This window comes from Schistocerca piceifrons, chromosome 7 (genome assembly GCF_021461385.2).
Source record: "Schistocerca piceifrons isolate TAMUIC-IGC-003096 chromosome 7, iqSchPice1.1, whole genome shotgun sequence".
NCBI lineage: Eukaryota > Metazoa > Arthropoda > Insecta > Orthoptera > Acrididae > Schistocerca > Schistocerca piceifrons.
The window spans coordinates 399,632,591-399,650,695 of NC_060144.1; the positions used below are offsets into that span (position 1 = coordinate 399,632,591).

The 18,105-nt window shown below is 42.1% G+C and overlaps 1 protein-coding gene across 1 annotated transcript in view; it reads left to right on the forward strand.

Moving 5' to 3' along the window:
• The window catches only part of LOC124805121 (myrosinase 1-like), a 217,336-nt gene extending 199,812 nt beyond the window's left edge, over positions 1–17,524 (forward strand). The window contains exons 9-12 of the mRNA XM_047265573.1: positions 2,238–2,386; positions 3,529–3,663; positions 12,695–12,801; positions 17,227–17,524. Coding sequence (XP_047121529.1) covers positions 2,238–2,386; positions 3,529–3,663; positions 12,695–12,801; positions 17,227–17,377 — 542 coding nt within the window. The 3' untranslated portion in view covers positions 17,378–17,524. The remainder of the gene's footprint in view (positions 1–2,237; positions 2,387–3,528; positions 3,664–12,694; positions 12,802–17,226) is intronic.
• The last annotated feature ends 581 nt before the right edge of the window (positions 17,525–18,105 follow it).

Here is an 18,105-nt window from a genome sequence, read left to right on the forward strand (position 1 = left end):
CCCTGATTTTCCGGTTAAAAATACACTTCCTCCTGGGTGAAAATACACATTTTCCTCAGAAGTGTAAAACTTACCAATCCTTTGAATTGTCATGGATTTATACACCGACGTAGAATTTCCCGGCACTTTAGAAAACGAAACTCAGAGAAAAAAACACGTTTTGGAAAGATGTTTGAAATGCAGCAACTTGTACAGTACATATTTTCGTATTAAGGAAGTATAAATTCGAATTCCACCAAACACCGCATATTACTTTATAAAGCATTGAGATCGAGATTGCGCGTTTGTAAGCCAGTCATAGCTCATGTCATGTGATCTCACCAGTCGATGACAGCTGATATTCAAAGCATAGGACACATGGTGTAGTCAGCCAATAGCAACATCCCTGTTAAGTAGCGCGAACACATAAGTAGGAAAAGTTAATGGTATAAATTAATATATATAGTGTTGCTACAAGAAAAGAAAAGCTTTTACATATAATATTGGTCTCTAAGATTAATAAGCTGAAAGAGAAGCTAAGCTTTCACATATAGTATTGAACTTTGTTGCGCCTGTTACACTTTAAAATACATCACACAGATGTGCCAGTAAAATTTTTACACCGACATAAATGTCTAAACTTCTAGGCTCAAAATTCATCTACATGGTCATCATCAAAGTTGATTTTTAAACGTGAGTCAAACGGTCTGTGATTTAAGAAATTCATCGTACATTCTCGCACATAGTTAATCTTGCATAGAAGGAAATTTACTTTGAAATTTACACTTTTCAAGCAACCATTCGCAATATTTTCCTGCGACCTGTAGGAAATAGGTTCGTTTCATCAGTTGCCAGAGAGCGCCAGATGTTACCGCGTTTGTGCAGCTGCGATGGCGCAGAAAGCCCGTATGTTCGTACGTGTAAAACATTAAAAAATCTTACATTATCTCATAAAAGAAACAAGTCATTAGAAGATACTCCAAGAGCATCAGAATTTCACGAACCATAGTAAAATGCATAATTTGGCTTAAAGTGCACATTCATATGCCCAGATTCGAACATAAATTTCCTTGGAGTACCAGTTCTGTATTGTGTCACGTTTCGTTCTTTATTATGGCATAATGCCATACGTGCTGGAAGATGAAAAAGTGCACTTGAAATGCAGCGGACAGTTGAAACTATTCAATAGTGTGGAATTAAATACTTTGTTTCAAATAAATTGACTGCCTCAGCTGAAAAGATTATTAAAAGCCAAATTTGTTTAGCAAACCGACAAAAATAACTTCACTGTTCTGCAAGGCGATGAATGTTTGACTATCAGAAAGGTGGACATAAAATTAAATCTGAAACTAATAACATATTTTGGCGTTCTGTAATTATGTGAATGTATTTTAATTCACTGCATACCTTCCGGCCACAGAAATCCATTTTGTTTTCATTTGACGTGAGAGCAATAAACGAAGAGGAAGCAGCAAAATCACTAAACATAAACACGGGTCACATGGAGACTACCCACCTCCCCACTATAACTCAGGCTGCTCTGTGCATCAGCCCCCAGTCTATGATATTTCCAAACCAGGGCAACAGTACATAGTATTGCCCTTCTTCAGTGGGGATGGACAAATTCGTCCGACCTCCTGTGGGAATGTCAGAGTAGCGAACGTCGCGGAAATGGACCGCGGATGCGGATAGGTGGTGCTCGATGGAAATATGGATAGCTACGAGGCGTGCCGCGATAGTCCGCGCAGTAGCGATAAATGTCCCGCATGGCGCAGTGATTGACGCACGTGCCTAATAAGCAGGAGATCCCGGGTTCAAATCCGGGTCTGGTACCATTTCTTCTCGTCGCCGCCGATTGCGCGTAATGTCCTGATGCAGCTGACATTAGTGATCTCTTCCCTTTCTTTTGTTCTCCTCCTTCAATTTACAGACTGTTGGTTACCACTTTGAAAAGCCTCTGTGCGCTTGAGTTGTTGCTACAAGGTAGTCTGTTCCAACACTGCCCCGTGGAGCACGGGCGCCGGGTTGCTTCGGCCTTGGCCACCCACGCCCGCGTGCTGGAGTCCAGGCAAGCACGGAACTCACGCTACAGCCCGGCAGCCCCATTGTTCGTGCTGCCCACGGGCGGTCACTCGAACCGGAACTATTATAAGGGGAAGTTGTACACCTCGATAAGATATTAAGTATTAATTTAAAGATTTGTGAATCCCTGGACGTGTGGCAGTGGCCTGTAATACATGATATCTCTGCTCACACAGGCTCTGCTGACTTCCTGGGGCTGAACCACTACACGACGCTGTCCGTGAGGGCGGGCGAGTCCGGCCGGGTGCCGTCCATGCAGCACGACTCCGGGGCCGTGACGTCACACCTGGAATCCTACCCTGTCAGCCCCGCGCCCTGGCTCAGGGTAAGAGCTGTCGAGGAGGCAGGCCGCGGTGTTCACGTTCTTCTGCCATTCTCTGTTCAGTTGGGATAACATTAAAGTGTACAAAGATTATAAAATAATAACTGATTCGTGTTATATTTGCTTAATCATTTTGGCTGCATCTCGGTGGCTAAGTGGGCAAGTGTCAACACAAATTCTGAGGTCTAGACTTGGGTACACAGGGTTGGAAAGTGAACACATCGAGTCCATAGGAACGAATTAATGATACGAACAACTTTCGCTGTATTCCCATACAATGTGATAATTCGTGCATCCACGAGCCATGAGGATACTGAGAGCAAATATTTTAAATGCACATGGGTCTCACACTGCATTCAGAAATTACGAATGGTGACATAGTCGCAACAAAAATCCACATTGATCCCGGTGGGTATTGACATATATTTATTCCAGTTACGGATTACAAAATTGTTTTGGGTTATAAATTTTTGTCAATAATGACCATCCTCAAACCTCAGTACACTCAGCATTCTAACCACACAGTAAGCATATCAAAAATGGTACAGTCAAAGTAAGAAGCCTGATAAACGTCGTCGTATGTATGTAATATTTATATTTCATACAAAAATAACGAAGCTTGTTTGTCTTTTTACTTCGCCTGAACCATTTTTGTGTGTGCTAACTCAATGTGATTAGAAAATTACGTGCACTCAGGTCTGAAGGTAACCTGAAATTAAAAAAAATTCTGATACGCAATTAGAATAAATATCTATACAGCGTTTACAAATAGCCTATTAGACCGAAGTGATCATCTCTATAATAATCAGTAAAATTTTTGATATTGTAGCATCTACTATAAAACGTTTACTCATAAATCCTATAATCATGCTGGAACAACAGACACAATACGTTACTCTATTAGAGTTCGGAGTTAATAATGACATCTATAATTACAATACTGGAAGAAAATATGACCTTTATTAATATTCAATAAAATTTACTTTCTCACATAGAGGTGCTACCAAAATCTTCCGCCACCTACGCAATAATATCACAATGATTGCAGTTGTAATGGGCAGCAGTGTAGCATCGTATGAAATGTATGGAATTACTAAGGATGTAAGAGTGTGACTGCTTTAACTGATCTCCTGTCGTGTGCGCAGTGCATCCCGTGGGGGTTCCGGAAGACGCTGCGCTGGGTCTCTGCGCAGTACCCTGGCTGCCCCATCGTCATCACCGAGAACGGCTGGGGCGACGCCGGCGATCTGCAGGACGACATGCGAGTGACATACTTTTCGGTGCGTAGTTCTACACCATGACTATACAACCTCTGGCAAACCGCAATTGTCTGGGGTCATTATTTTACAATTAACTGTAAAATGTTGATATAATATTTTTTACTGTTGAGAACATCATCATCATCAGCAGCAGCAGTAGCGACAGAAACAGCCTTTAGATGACCCCTGCAGGACAAAGCCGCCCAGACTTATGCAGTACTACGGTCTTCTGTTATCCACATCCATGTTGATTCTGCATGTTTTCTGTTGTTATCCACCTATCTTCCATTAGGCCGTCGCCTCAGCTTTCTCTTATTTCTTGAATCGAACAACGAAAGCCTTTAGTCCGCCTGCCATGCACCTGCCTTCACATCCTACAAATTGGTTACAAATTGATATTCATACATGTATCAACGGGACGGAAAATGAAAAATTGTAAACTTTGCCGGCCGAAAAATGGATGTGTGACTCTTCAGTACAGTCTCACCATGAATATGGCAAGGATAACAAACAGCGGAGATGTAGATAACAGGGGGTGTAAGTCTTTGTGAATTTTATTCTGTGTATTCAGTTGCACAGTAACTATGTCTCACACACAGGTGCTTGACGAGTACACACACATGTCAGAATTTGAAAGAGGATGTTACTTGAGCTCAAAGAAGCCGGTTGGAGTAATGAGCAATCGCTCGACATGTGAATAGGAGGGATGTTGGCAGGAGTGGGTGGAACCATGGCGGAACACAGCGTCAAGAAGGAAGCGGTCGACCTACAGAGATGATGTTCAGGAGCAAGCAATCGTTAGCCACTCAGAGCTCCATGATCATTGCTCTGACGTGCAACTGGTGCTTCATTGACCAGAAGGGCCATTAATAGGCTGCTCACATCAAGGGGGCAGAGCTCACGGTGCCCCTTAAGCCCAACACCTTTGACCTCTGTACACCGAAAACACCGTTTGCAGTATTGTCAGTGACATTCGGCTTAGAATCTCATTGACTGTATAACACTACCACTCCTACTGCTATACCATACCCTCAAAGCTGGAGGCAGTTCGTATAATCAAATTATTTTTATTGAAGCAATTACAGTATAAAGAAGCAGTGCAGTGTTACCCTCTGAAAGGAATATTGTTGTGTTGATCGTGATGTGTCTAACGGAGGTGACTTATCGGAAGTGAAGTCAGAATTACGTAAACATTTAAAAGGTAACAAACAATAATTTACCTATCCACACTGTTCAAAGAATAAAGAAAACGGTCGCCAGCCTAATTAGGCATGAGAATGATTAACATTCCTGTTCAGTAAAATTGATATGAGTATCTTTAATGGACAGACACAGCCTATACTTTATCACACGAGAGTGCAATGAACTCTATCACTAGCAGATGTTCACGTTAAAGAAAGTGCTAACAACTATAGAAGAACATAGCTATTTGCATAAGTACAACAGATAGTCAACAGATAGTGACATACACTTTTGCCTTCAGGGCTTAGCCAAAGCGAATAATTTCAATTACATTACTATTAAATTGCACTACAGAATGCTAAAATTAGGCAGAGATTCAGTATCTTTTTCATATATTTTCCTATCTGACCTGGATTGTGGATATGGTTCACTGCAAAATTAGGTATTGTGCATGGATTAGGTCTCTCACTACCAAATACCTTTCTACTTAGAAAGAAAATTAAATGGAATTCACTAACAAATTACTTCTCACTGTCCTTTGAATAAATAAGTTACTGTTTTCATAGATAGTGGTTTTTCTATTAATCATTATCTAGCATGAGCACGATAGACAAACTGTGGATCCTGTTACACTATTAATATGCACTTTTAATACATGAGACGAAACCAATATTATACAGAACTTGACATGAATAGCAAGAGTAATTGAAACTTTCTATAATTAAGTAACTTTGTGCATTTGAACTACTTTCAGTGGAGCAGGTCCTTAATTTTGACCACTGTAATAGAGAAAACTAAACACACTTTCAATACACTAGAGAAACAAGCCCTTAACAAGCATGAACATGTAACTTTCAACAGTAATAGTTCTCAACTTTTACTGCAGTAGAACACAACTTGACGTAGTTACAAGACAATAACTCACCTTTGGGTGATTTTCAACAGGCTGCACTATGATCATTTAATTTGTAAAACTCTATAAGTCACAGTTTTGAGAACATTCACTTTTGAAGTTGGCAACAAAATATTAATAAGCAGTTCAACAAGCATCATTTACTATATTTCTCAGTTCTGCTACATTAACTTTAACTTAGTTTCTTCTTACTATCTTCAAGTGGCATTATTGAATTAATAACTGGGCTTTCCTCTTTTCACAATATGGACACTCGGTAAGCATATTTGACTTGGGAAGGACCCAAAGTGGTTGTGTGACTGGGGATAAAAATCAAGATAGCTATAAGAGTTCGAGTATAAGTTACCTTGTATTTGAATACACTAAAATATCCAATGAGCTGATCCTGTACGTTACTATAATTCTTCTGTTCCGGTACAGTGATTGCGCAATGTGGTGGGGAGTACATCTTGGCAGGTGGATTTACAGTTGGTAATGATAACGCTCTGTCATTTTTTGGTGGCGATGATAGCTACCATTTGCAAAACAGAGCTAGCTTACAAATCCACCCATCCGAGGCTTTGGCATATCGGAAAACGGCACAAAAATCCTCTCTTGGCACCAGCACAATATACGACTTTTACATAAGCTGTTGTCAGTTCGGTAGCTCGTTCCCGATTAACTCTTCCGTCCACCTTTCGATCCATGCCAACCACATATTGCGCGCGTTACAAAGTTCCGGAGAGGAACCACATATTTCATGCATATAAAGAACTAATAACCTTAAGTGAGGATCAGCAAACACAGAGTAACAAACAAACCTTTTGAACAAAACAGATCAATTACACATATTGACAGTTAAACATAAAATTATTTGAACAAATTTTCAGTTATATATATAATAATTTTTGTTCCTCTCCAAGTGAGGCAAAGAGTTTAGGTAATGAAGACAATATATTGCATATGTTTCTTATCAGGACATCAAAGTTTTTACAAAGAAACAAGTACACATTTCTATACAGTACCGAATTAATCATAGAATAGATACAGAAGCTCAACGATGGAATGTTGAACAAAATAGAAAGCAAAATACACTACTGGCCATTAAAATTGCTGCACCAAGAAGAAATGCAGATGATAAACGGGTATTCAGTGGACAAATATATTATACTAGAACTGACATGTGATTACATTTTCACGCAATTTGGGTGCATAGATCCTGAGAAATCAGTACCCAGAACAAGCACATCTGGCCATAATAACGGCCTTGGTACGCCTGGACATTGAGTCAAACAGAGCTTGGATGGCGTGTACAGGTACAGTTGCCCATGCAGCTTCAACACGATACCACAGTTCATCAAGAGTAGTAACTGGCGTATTGTGATCAGCCAGTTGCTCGGCCACCATTGACCAGACGTTTTCAATTGGTGAGAGATCTGTATAATGTGCTGGCCAGGGCAGCAATCGAACATTTTCTGTATCCAGAAAGCCCGTACAAGACCTGCAACATGCGGTCGTGCATTGTCCTACTGAAATGTAGGGTTTCGCAGGGATCGAATGAAGGGTAGAGCCACGGGTCGTAACAAATCTGAAATGTAACGTCTACTGTTCAAAGTGCCGTGAATGCGAACAAGAGGTGACCGAGACGTGTAACCAATGGCACCCCATACCGTCACGCCGGGTGATATGCCAGTATGGCGATGACGAATAGCCGGCTGGAGTGGCCAAGCGGTTTAGGCGCTACAATCTGGAACCGCGCGACCGCTACGGTTGCAGGTTCGAATCCTGCCTCGGGCATGGATGTGTGTGATGTCCTTAGGTTAGTTAGGTTTACGTAGTTCTAAGTTCTAGGGAACTGGTGACCTCAGAAGTTAAGTCTCATAGTGCTCAGTGCCATTTGAACCATTTGATGACGAATACACGCTTCCAATGTGCGTTCCCCGCGATGTCGCCAAACACGGATGCGACCATCATGATGCTGTAAACAGAACCTGGATTCATTCTAAAAATTGACGTTTTGCCATTCGTGCACCCAGATTCGTCGTTGAGTACACCATCGCAGGCGCTCCTGTCTCTGATGCAGCGTCAAGGGTAACCGTAGCCATGGTCTCCGAGCTGGTAGTCCATGCTACTGCTAACGTCGTCGAACTGCTCGTGCAGATGGTTGTCTTGCAAACGTCCCCCATCTGTTGACTCTGGGATCGAGACGTGGCTGCACGATCCGTTACAGCCATGTGGATAAGAAGCCTGTCATCTCGACTGCTAGTGATGCGAGGTCGTTGGGATCCAGCATGGCGTTCCGTATTACCCTCCTGAACCCACCGATTCCATATTCTGCTAACAGTCATTGGTTCTCGACCAACGCGAGCAGCAATGTCGCGATACGATAAACTGCAGTCGCGATTGACTACAATCCGACCTTTATCAAAGTCGGAAACGTGATGGTACGCCTTTCTCCTCCTTACACGAGGCATCACAACATCGTTTCACCAGGCAACGGCCGTCACCTGCTGTTTGTGTATGAGAAATCGGTTGGAAACTTTCCTCATGTCAGCACGTTGTAGCTGTCGCCACCGGCGCCAACCTTGTGTGAATGCTCTGAAAAACTAATCATTTGCATATCACAGCATCTTGTTCCTGTCGGTTCAATTTCGCGTCTGTAGCACGTCATCTGCGTGGTGTAGGCATTTGAATGGCCAGTAGTGTAAATCAGCAAAAGATATGTAGTGTCTGAACTATGGTATTACAACTAGAATAGAATTGTTTTCAGTGATGAGTCCCGCTTCGAACTAAGCACAGATCAGCTGCTGAGATGCGTCTCGCGACGCCCCGGACAGTGATGCAATACCAGCCTGACTGTCGTCAGCCATACGGCCCGACAGCCAGAAGCCATGGTCTGGAGTGCCGTTTCATTTTGTAGCAGGACCTCTTTGGTTGTCATTCGCGTCACCCTTAAAACTCAGCGCTCCGTCGACGATGTTCCACGCTCCGTTTTGTTGCACTTCATGGCAAGCCATCCTGGGGTTACATTTCAGCAAGATAATACCCGCCCAAACACGGCGAGAGTCCTGCAGCTTGTCACCGTGGTTCCCAAACCCTACTTTGGCCAGCAAGGTCGCCGATCTCTCCCCAATTGAGAACGTTTGGAGCATTATGGGCGGGGTCTTCCAACCAGCTCGGGATTTGACGATGTAACGCGCAAGTTGAACGGAATTTGGCTCTCCATTACTCAGGAGTACATACAACAACTCTATCAATCAGTGCCAAGCCGAATACCTACTTGCATAAGAGCCAGAGGTAGATCAACGCTCCATGTGTGAAGCTCTTTTTATTGAATAAATCATCCAATTTGTCTGTTCGTGTGCATGACATCTACCGATTTCCGTCCTACTCGGATACTGCATCGTAGTGCGTCGTTTTTTTTTTTCTTAGAATGTATGTCAGCATAGTCTACAAGCCATTGTGAAATCCATGGCTGTAGGTACTTCCCATCGAACACTTACGTTTCTTCCTATTGCATTCAGATATGGAGTACACGAGGAATGTCACGAGACGCGGTCCCACCAGTATAAGTGTGCAGTGTTGTCAGTAGAATAGCAGTAACAGTGGTATTTAGTCAGCCAGGAGAGCTCAGCCAGGTGCATTTCAACCGTTCTCAAGCTGCCCAAGTCGACTCCTGGTAATGTGATTGTGAAGTGGAAACACGAAGGATAAAAATGGTTCAAATTGCTCTGAGCACTATGGGACTTAACATCTGAGGTCATCAGTCCCCTAGAAATAGTTAAACCTAACTAACCTAAGGACATCACACACATCCACGCCCGAGGAAGGATTCGAACCGCTCGGCCACAGCGGCCCGCCACGAAGGAACAACCACTGCTAAATCAAGACCAGACAGATCTCATGTACTGATGGACAGGGACTATAAAGCACTGTGGTGCGTGGTTCTAAAAAGTCGCACGAAATCGCCGTAAGAATTTACTTGTGATCTCCGAAGTGCTACCAGTAGTTCAGCTAGCACAGTGACTGTGTAGAGAATTGTGTACATTGCTCGATCGGCTCCTCAGAAGCTACCAATTTCTGTAGTCAATGCTAAGCGATTCTTGAGGTTGTGTACAGAGCGTCGCTAGGGGCAAGCGATGACTGGAAACGTAATTTGAAATGATGAATCACATTATACTCTGTGCCAGTCCGATGACAGGTGTACTGTTTGGCGAGTGACGCCAGCATGTGTAGTGCCAGAAGTCTAGTACGGAGGAGATAGGGTTACGCGGTATGGGTATGTTTTTCGTGGATAGGTTGTGATACCCCTAAAAAACGCCAAATGCTGAAGGATTTGGATTGGATTGTTTGGGAGAAGAGACCAAACAGCGAAGTCATCGATCTCATCGGATTAGGGAAAGAAGTCGCCCGTGCCCTTTCAAAGGAACCATCCCGGTATTTGCCTGGAGCGATTTAGGGAAATCACGGAAAACCTAAATCAGGATGGCCGGACGCGGGATTGAACCGTCGTCCTCCCGAATGCGAGACCAGTGTGCTAACCACTGCGATGCTGAAGGACATGAACATATTTTACAGCAGTACATACTGCATACAGTACGGGGACAATTAGGACACACTGCACCCTTTTGTAAAGGAGCATCTGGGATTCAATGGTTTGTGGACTATAACATCCCTGAGATGGACAGGTCTGCCAATGGAACACCTGTGAGATGAGTTAAAACGTCGCCTTCATTCCCGGCTCGAGTGTCCCACACTGATACCTTCTCTGGTTTCAGCTCTTGAGCGAAAATGGACTGCCATTCCTCCAAATTCCAACACCTCATTGAAAGCGTCTCTAGTAGAGTTCAAGCCACAATAAAGACCAAGGAAGAACACACACTATGTTTATGTCCACTAATAGGTGTCCGGATACTTTTGATCACATAATTTATATTAGTCTAATCTGGTCTTTATGGCCCCTCTGGGAGAGATATGTAAAGGCTTCTACTAGAATTCATAGATTCTTTTCTTAGTACAGGTTTTTGAAACTTTGAAAGCTTATTGCAAGCTATCTGACATCTGTCAGTAAGTGTCCACCTTTTGAGATTTTTCAGCATTTCCAAGGCGGTCATCTGCGAGAGAAACAAACCTGTGCCTATTATGCCGCCCTTCTTCGTAAACGTTTAGTACTGCCTATTAATCCTATTTGTTAAAGGTCTTCTAGTTGTGGGCAATAATACAGGATGAATAACGCTAGTGTTTTCTAAGCAATCTCCTTAAATGGTTCAAATGGCTCTGAGCACTATGGGACTTAACTTCTAAGGTCATCAGTCCCCTAGAACTTAGAACTACTTAAACCTAACTAACCTAAGGACATCACACACATCCATGCCCGAGGCAGGATTCGAACCTGCGACCGTAGCGGTCGCGCGGTTCCAGACTGTAGCGCCTTTAACCGCACGGCCACCACGGCCGGCCAATCTCCTTAGTAGACCTATTGCACTTTCCCAGTAATTCACCAATGAAGCGACGTCTACCACCTGCTGTACCTTTGTATTTCCATAGATCGTTACACCCAGAAATTCCTGTGAGTTCACTGTTTCCAGTTGTGAAACATTGACACTGTATGCATAGGTTACTACATTTTTGTGTTTCATCTCAAGTCTGTTCCCTGATACATTTATTTGTTTTCCTGCATTTCTAAAATGCATCTCTCCATTTCTTGCAAAGCAAAGTTTAGTTAAGAAAGGTTTTTTTTTTTTTTGCATTTGAACTCCATGCCTTACTGCTGTAAGTAAAAAATGTGAATACATAGTGATTGTAAACATTCTTTATCACATATGTCGAAGCTTAGTTCTGAAAATCCCATTTAGTTTACCAAAGCTCCCAAGGGTTTTTTCATTCTTCTGTTTCTCTTGCTGCCCATCCAGTCATTGTTTTAAACTGCCCTACATACACAAGTAACTCGTCAGCTGGCTCTATGTCTTCGTTGTGAATGTGTACGATTTTGTTCTGAGTTCATTGCACATTATATTAATCCTAGTATTATTTTAATCAGAACTGCCAGCTGATGCGAACAGCCAATGACAGAAGAGAGTGACTGCACTTAGTTCATTTGAAGTCCTGCCTTCAAACTTGCTCTGTTAAGTTCTACAGAGAAACAGTACAATTTTATGAACGGAATAGCAGTGGTCCATGTGTGTTATAATAATAACACGTACACGTTTTTCTCTTTTTTCCAGTTTAAGGATCCAGAAACTTTCTATAAGAGTGCTGAGAACAATTTTTGGTGATAAGGAATACTGTGCCTGACTCCTCTATCAAATTCGAAATTCTCATTATCCTGATGAAGTCTGACGAGAGCTGTAACACTAATATATTCATCACTATATTATCACAGGTTGAATAGTGCTTTGTTTCTAAGGGAATGTTTCTTCAGATTTTGTTGCAACTAAATCAAAAACTCTCTAGACCATTGTGCTATATTTATTTATAAGGCCAGCTTATTCTTGCGCCTTCTTAAAATCTTCTTTTTATGTGGTTGTTGATAATTTTAGTGAACACCTTGCACATTATGGAGAGGCATCTGATAGGTCAGTAGCTCGTTCGTGTCGAGCTATGTGTCGCAGCACACTTTTGGACAACACTGTGCATCAGTACTCTGGTAAGAGTAGCGTTCCTTGTGCATGTTGAGGAGACATGAAACTCTAATACACTTTGCACTCTATTATGAGCAAAGTACAAATTATAGGCTAGCTTTTGCATGAGAGACACATATCGGTCTAGGCACTGTAGCGGTTATTCTATGTGTTATCATAATCATAATTAATGCTTAAAGTTCTCTAGAGATGTAGATACTACTAGTTACCTATATTCAGCACTTTTATACTTAGCGTCATCGGTTGGACGTGAAACCATAAATTCTTTTCTTTCATTTCATCAGTATACTTATAATCGTGCCAAATTTCCCTTACGTAAGCTATTTTCTTTTGGCAGGCGTACCTATCTGAGCTACTGCATGCTATAAATGAAGACGGCGTTAAGGTGTTTGGATACATTGCATGGAGCCTGCTGGACAATTTGGAGTGGATCTTCGGGTACACGTAAGTAGTGTCTGTGGACTCATTTCTAATGTTCTACAGGTGTGTTAGAATTGCTGCTTATTAGCATCCTGTTTTAATCATGCTACTAACAAACCCACTTGATCAACTAAACTGGACATACCTGTTGTGATAGGGAGAGAGAGAGAGAGAGAGAGAGAGAGAGAATGGAAACAAATGGAATAGATTCAATGATCGCGGACGTCAAACGAAAGCAAAACAATAAACAAACGACAGTCGGAAGCGCATCAGAGACGTAAATTTGTGCAACGAAACGTTTGTCCAAGCCACAGCAATATAACAGGACGCAGTATTTACAAACGAGCAGGAGAAAACGGGAGTAAACACTGTCAAAATACGAAACGTAACCCATGAGTAACAAACTACACGAAACAGTTCGGCATAGCTAAGGTTCACAAAACTTTATCGATGTCCACAAGTTTAGGTCAGCTTCACAAAAACACGTTTGGCACACAAAAACGAACTTGTCGCAGCCAAGGACTCGTCAAATACTACAATGGTAACGTCAGAGACCGGGGTATGCCACGAATTTTACTAGAATAAACATCTTAAAGATTAGATAATAAACAAAAAAATCAATGCAGACATTGTCTAACATTCCTCATGTTTGCAGATGACACGAGTTACTAATTTAGACCTGTGGCTGATTTCGGTTGGCAGCCACAGGACACATACAATGTAAAATAAAAGGCAAAGTGTACATACAATTCGAATGACAACAAAATCTGATGTATCATATTCCTTAAACTAAAAATAAACTGTATGTAAGTATTTTCGGAAAATAATAATAAACATTGAGGCTGCCACAACTGTGGTGAAACACGTTTGGGTGTTAAAACAATAATTTGTGCACTTCCTAAAAGGCGGACCCATCCTTAATTAATTATTATTTTTCTGCAAGCACGGGAACTGAACTCAAAACTACAATATGATCGTAATACTAATTTATGAGAAAATTAATAAATGAAAATTTTTGGAAGGATCGTGTAAAATATTGTACACAGAAAATGAAATGTGCAAAAAAACGATACTGATGAACTGTTAGGGTTTTCGAAGGGGTGCTTAGGAAGTCATCCAAAGCCGCTACAGAGCGTCGAAGGACGGCGCGGTTCACACCAGAGATGGTGGTTGTCGCTGAAACAACCGGTTTTCTGTACTTAAGTTCAACCTGACTGTTAACACCGCTCAAAATGGCCAAAATAACTGATTTTCGGTTTTTTATTGCTATTATTCCTGTAATAAACGCAGAAATCGAACCAAGTTTAAAATATTGACGCACTCAATTAGAAGATACATACACTGAAACGCCAATGAAACTGCTGTAGCATGCGTATACAGAGATACGTAAACAGGCGGAATACGGCTCTGCGGTCGGCAACACCTATGTAAGGCAACAAGTGTCGGGCGCAGTTGTTAGATCGGTTACTGCTGCTACAATGGCAGGTTATCAAGAGCTGAGTTGGAACGAGGTGTTACAGTCGGCGCACGAGTGATGGGACACAGCATCTCCGAGGCAGAGATGGAGTGGGGATTTTTCCTTACGACCACTTCACAAGTGTTCCGTGAATATCAGGAATCCAGTAAAGCGTCAAATCTTCGATATCGCCGCGGCCGTAAAAAGATCCTGCAAAAACGGGACCAATAACGACTGAAGAGAATCGTTCATCGTGACAGAAGTGCAACCCTTCCGCAAATTGCTGCAGATTTCAATGCTGGGCCATCAACAAGTGTAAGCGTGCGAACCATTCAACGAAACATCATAGATATGGGCTTCCGGATCCGAAAGCCCACGCATGTACCGTTGATGACTGCACGACACAAAGCTTTACGCCTCGCATGGGCCCGTCAACACCGACACTGGACTGTTGACGACTAGAAACAAGTTGCCTGGTCGGACGAGTCTCGTTTCAAATTGTATCGAACGGACGGAGGTGTACAAGTATGGAGACAACCTCATTAATCGATTGACCCTGCACGTTCGCAGGGGTTGTTCAAGCTGGTGGAGGCTCTGTAATGGTGTGGGGCGTGCGCAGTTGGAGTGATATGAGACCCCTGATACGTCTAGATACGACTCTGACAGGTCACACATACTTAAGCATCCCTGATCACCTGCATCCATTTATGTCCATTGTGCATTCCGACGGGCAAACCATACGACACCCCAGACGTCGAGAACTGCTATGGAATGGCTCCAGGAACACTCTTCTGAATTTAAACAACTCCGCTGACATGAATATTATTGAGTATATGTGGGATGCCTTGCAATGTGTTGTTGAAAAGAAATCTCCACTCCCTCGTACTCTTACGGATTTATTGACAGCCTAGCGGGATTCATGGTGTCAATTCCCTCAGGCAATACTTCAGACATTGGTAGAGTCAATGCCATGTCGTGGTGCGGCCCCTTTGCGTACTCGCGGAGGCCTTACACGATGTTAGACAGGTGTACCAGTTTCTTTGGCTCTTTAGTGTAGAATCTAAATATTAAATTAAATAAGCAAATAAAATAAAACGTAGTTCTTCCACCGGTCGCTCTTTTCTCGAAAAGCGATGCCTGGTTGAATATTATAAAAAATCATTGGTATTCTCCTATTGATTCCAATTTCTTGAAACTCTGCTCGATAATCATTTTGTACTCTCGTATCATACCACTGTTTGGGCACTGCAAATAGTCAGTGCTAAAGGGTGAAAATTGAGACTGAAGAACCCTGTTTTTCGTGTTTACGTATACTCTGAATGAATTATTAAGTGTTTCATTTATTACTGCGACCAGAATTTCCTTACTGTATTATTATTTCATAAAAGTGGCAGACAAATATTTAATCTTTTCAAGGAAATGAAGCATTACACCTAATTGTTAGGTCACTTCGAAAAACTATTTCCGTACTAGAGTTGACGCCACTCTGCACTGCAATAGCGAGAAACGACCGTTTAGACCGGGGGGCGGCATTTCTAGCGCACTGCACGTACACGCGCACCTTTAAGCCACAACACACGCAGCCCGGACATTATTGTCTCAGCGGTGTTGTACCAATTTTTATGCCATGTGTTTGCTGCTCGTTTCTGTCGACATTGTTATTAAAATAGCATTGATCGCTTTTCCAATTTTCTATAACAACACAATATTTCAAACCAATGCAAATATTACAACTAAAAATTACTTTTTTTAAAAATAAGAGAAAAATTGTAGCACTGCTGCGATGGATAATTATATTTTTCTTTTTACTCGGTTATTAGCAAAAATTTAAAAAAAACACATAAAAAACAGAGACCAAACAAATACCGAAAAATACTAGCCATTCAGAATTAAAATACGGATATCGGTTTTAACCGATCGGTTTTTCCCATTTAGTTCACACTGTGAAGCTACGGTGTGCAGTACGATATGTTGCAATAAACGCACTCTGCGTCATTTACTGACGTGTGAAAAATTATGCTAGTGTAAGATATGAAGTGTAACATACATTGTATTAGCTATGTCACAGTGTTGCATAAAAACTGAAATAACGATACTTAAAAGAGTCTGTCTCAGGAAATGTAATTTGACTTACAAGGTCATGGATTCAAACCGTGGATTATCATACTACTAAAGGAATCATTTTTATTCTAGAATTATATTTATTTTATATAAATTACCAATTCATCTTGTATGCATAGTGATGAAGAACAAAGAGCTTTTTAATGAACTGAAGGTGTTCTAGTTTCTGTCACAGTTGCATTCAATTTTTTTTAAATTTATGGTGGCTGGTTTCGGACTACTTTGTCCATTGTCAGCCTACAGCCGTCGTCGTAAACGTTGGCATATATTTCCACCAGTGCACACGTATCCTACAGTCATAACGGTTATTTTTATGTATGTATAAAATGATAATGCGTATGCTAAGCATTACGGAAGTTTGGAAGTTTCTGGTAAGGTCTTACGGGACCAAACTGCTGAGGTCATCGGTCCCTAAGCTTACGCATTACTTAATCTAACTTAAACTAACTTATTTCTAAGGACAACAGACACACCCATGCCCGAGCTGAGGGAGGACTCGAACCTCCGACGGGGGGAGCCGCGCGGTCCGTGACAAGACGCCTTAGACCGCGAAGCTACCCCGCGCGGCTAAGCATCACGATTGGAGTGAGCTGTCATTTCTTGTCTTTAAGAAATCATTGTATCTTGTATAAGCATTACTGTTTTATACATATAAAAATACCAGTTATTGCTATTGCAGATGTCTGCATTGGCGGAAATGTAAGTTAATGTTTACGTTGAAGGCTATGGTTTGAGAATGTACAATGCAATCCGTAAAAATTTTTGTATGCGATAGTGACAGAGACTGGAAAAAATAAAATTTAGTAATCGAAGTTGTTGGTCCTCGCTCCCACATTATGTTGGAACTTCATATGTATGTGTTCTTTTGGCAGAGTGAGGTTTGGACTGTTCCACGTGGACTTTGAAGACCCGGACAGGCCAAGGAAGGCGCGGGCTTCTGCCAAGTTCCTCGCAGATGTCTTCCGGACCAAACAGCTGCTTCCGGAGCACTTTAAACCGTCAGCTGTGGCCTCTGACAAGTGACTGCAGAAACCTAGCCGTGGTAGATCTTTCTTATAGTCATGCGACTGTTGTTCGCTACATGGTCATCAGAGGACTCGTTCAATGTAACGTCTTTTCTAAATTAATGAAAGACACAAATTGATGGAATAAATTTATTTTACGTTTGAACAACCACATTTTTATTTCATGTCGCTTTTCCAGAATATATTGTGGCAGATACTTTTACATTTCACTTTATAATAAACTAACGAAAAAAAGCAAAGTTTTCTACACGCTTGTAACTTGAATAGTTCATGAAACTGCAAGGCACATTAAAACTGTGTGCCGCACCGAGACTCGAACTCGCGACCTATGCCTTTCGCGGGCAAATGCTCTACCATCTGAGCTACCCAAGCACGACTCATGCCCCGTCCTCACAGCCGTACTTCTGCCAGCACCCCGTCTCCTACCTTCCAAACTTTACAGAAGCTCATTGTGGAAACATCCCCCAGCATGTGGCTAAAGCCATGGCTCCGCAATATCCTTTCTTTCAGGAGTGCTAGTTCTGCAAGGTTTTGCAGGAGAGCTTCTGTAAAGTTTGGAAGGTAGGAGACGTGGTATTGGCAGGAGTAAGGCTGTGAGGACGGGGCGTGAGTCGTGCTTGGGTAGCTCAGATGGTAGAGCACTTGCCCGCGAAAGGCAAAGGTCCCGAGTTTTAATCTGCCAGGAAATTTCATATCAGTTCACACTCCGCTGCAGAGTGAAAATCT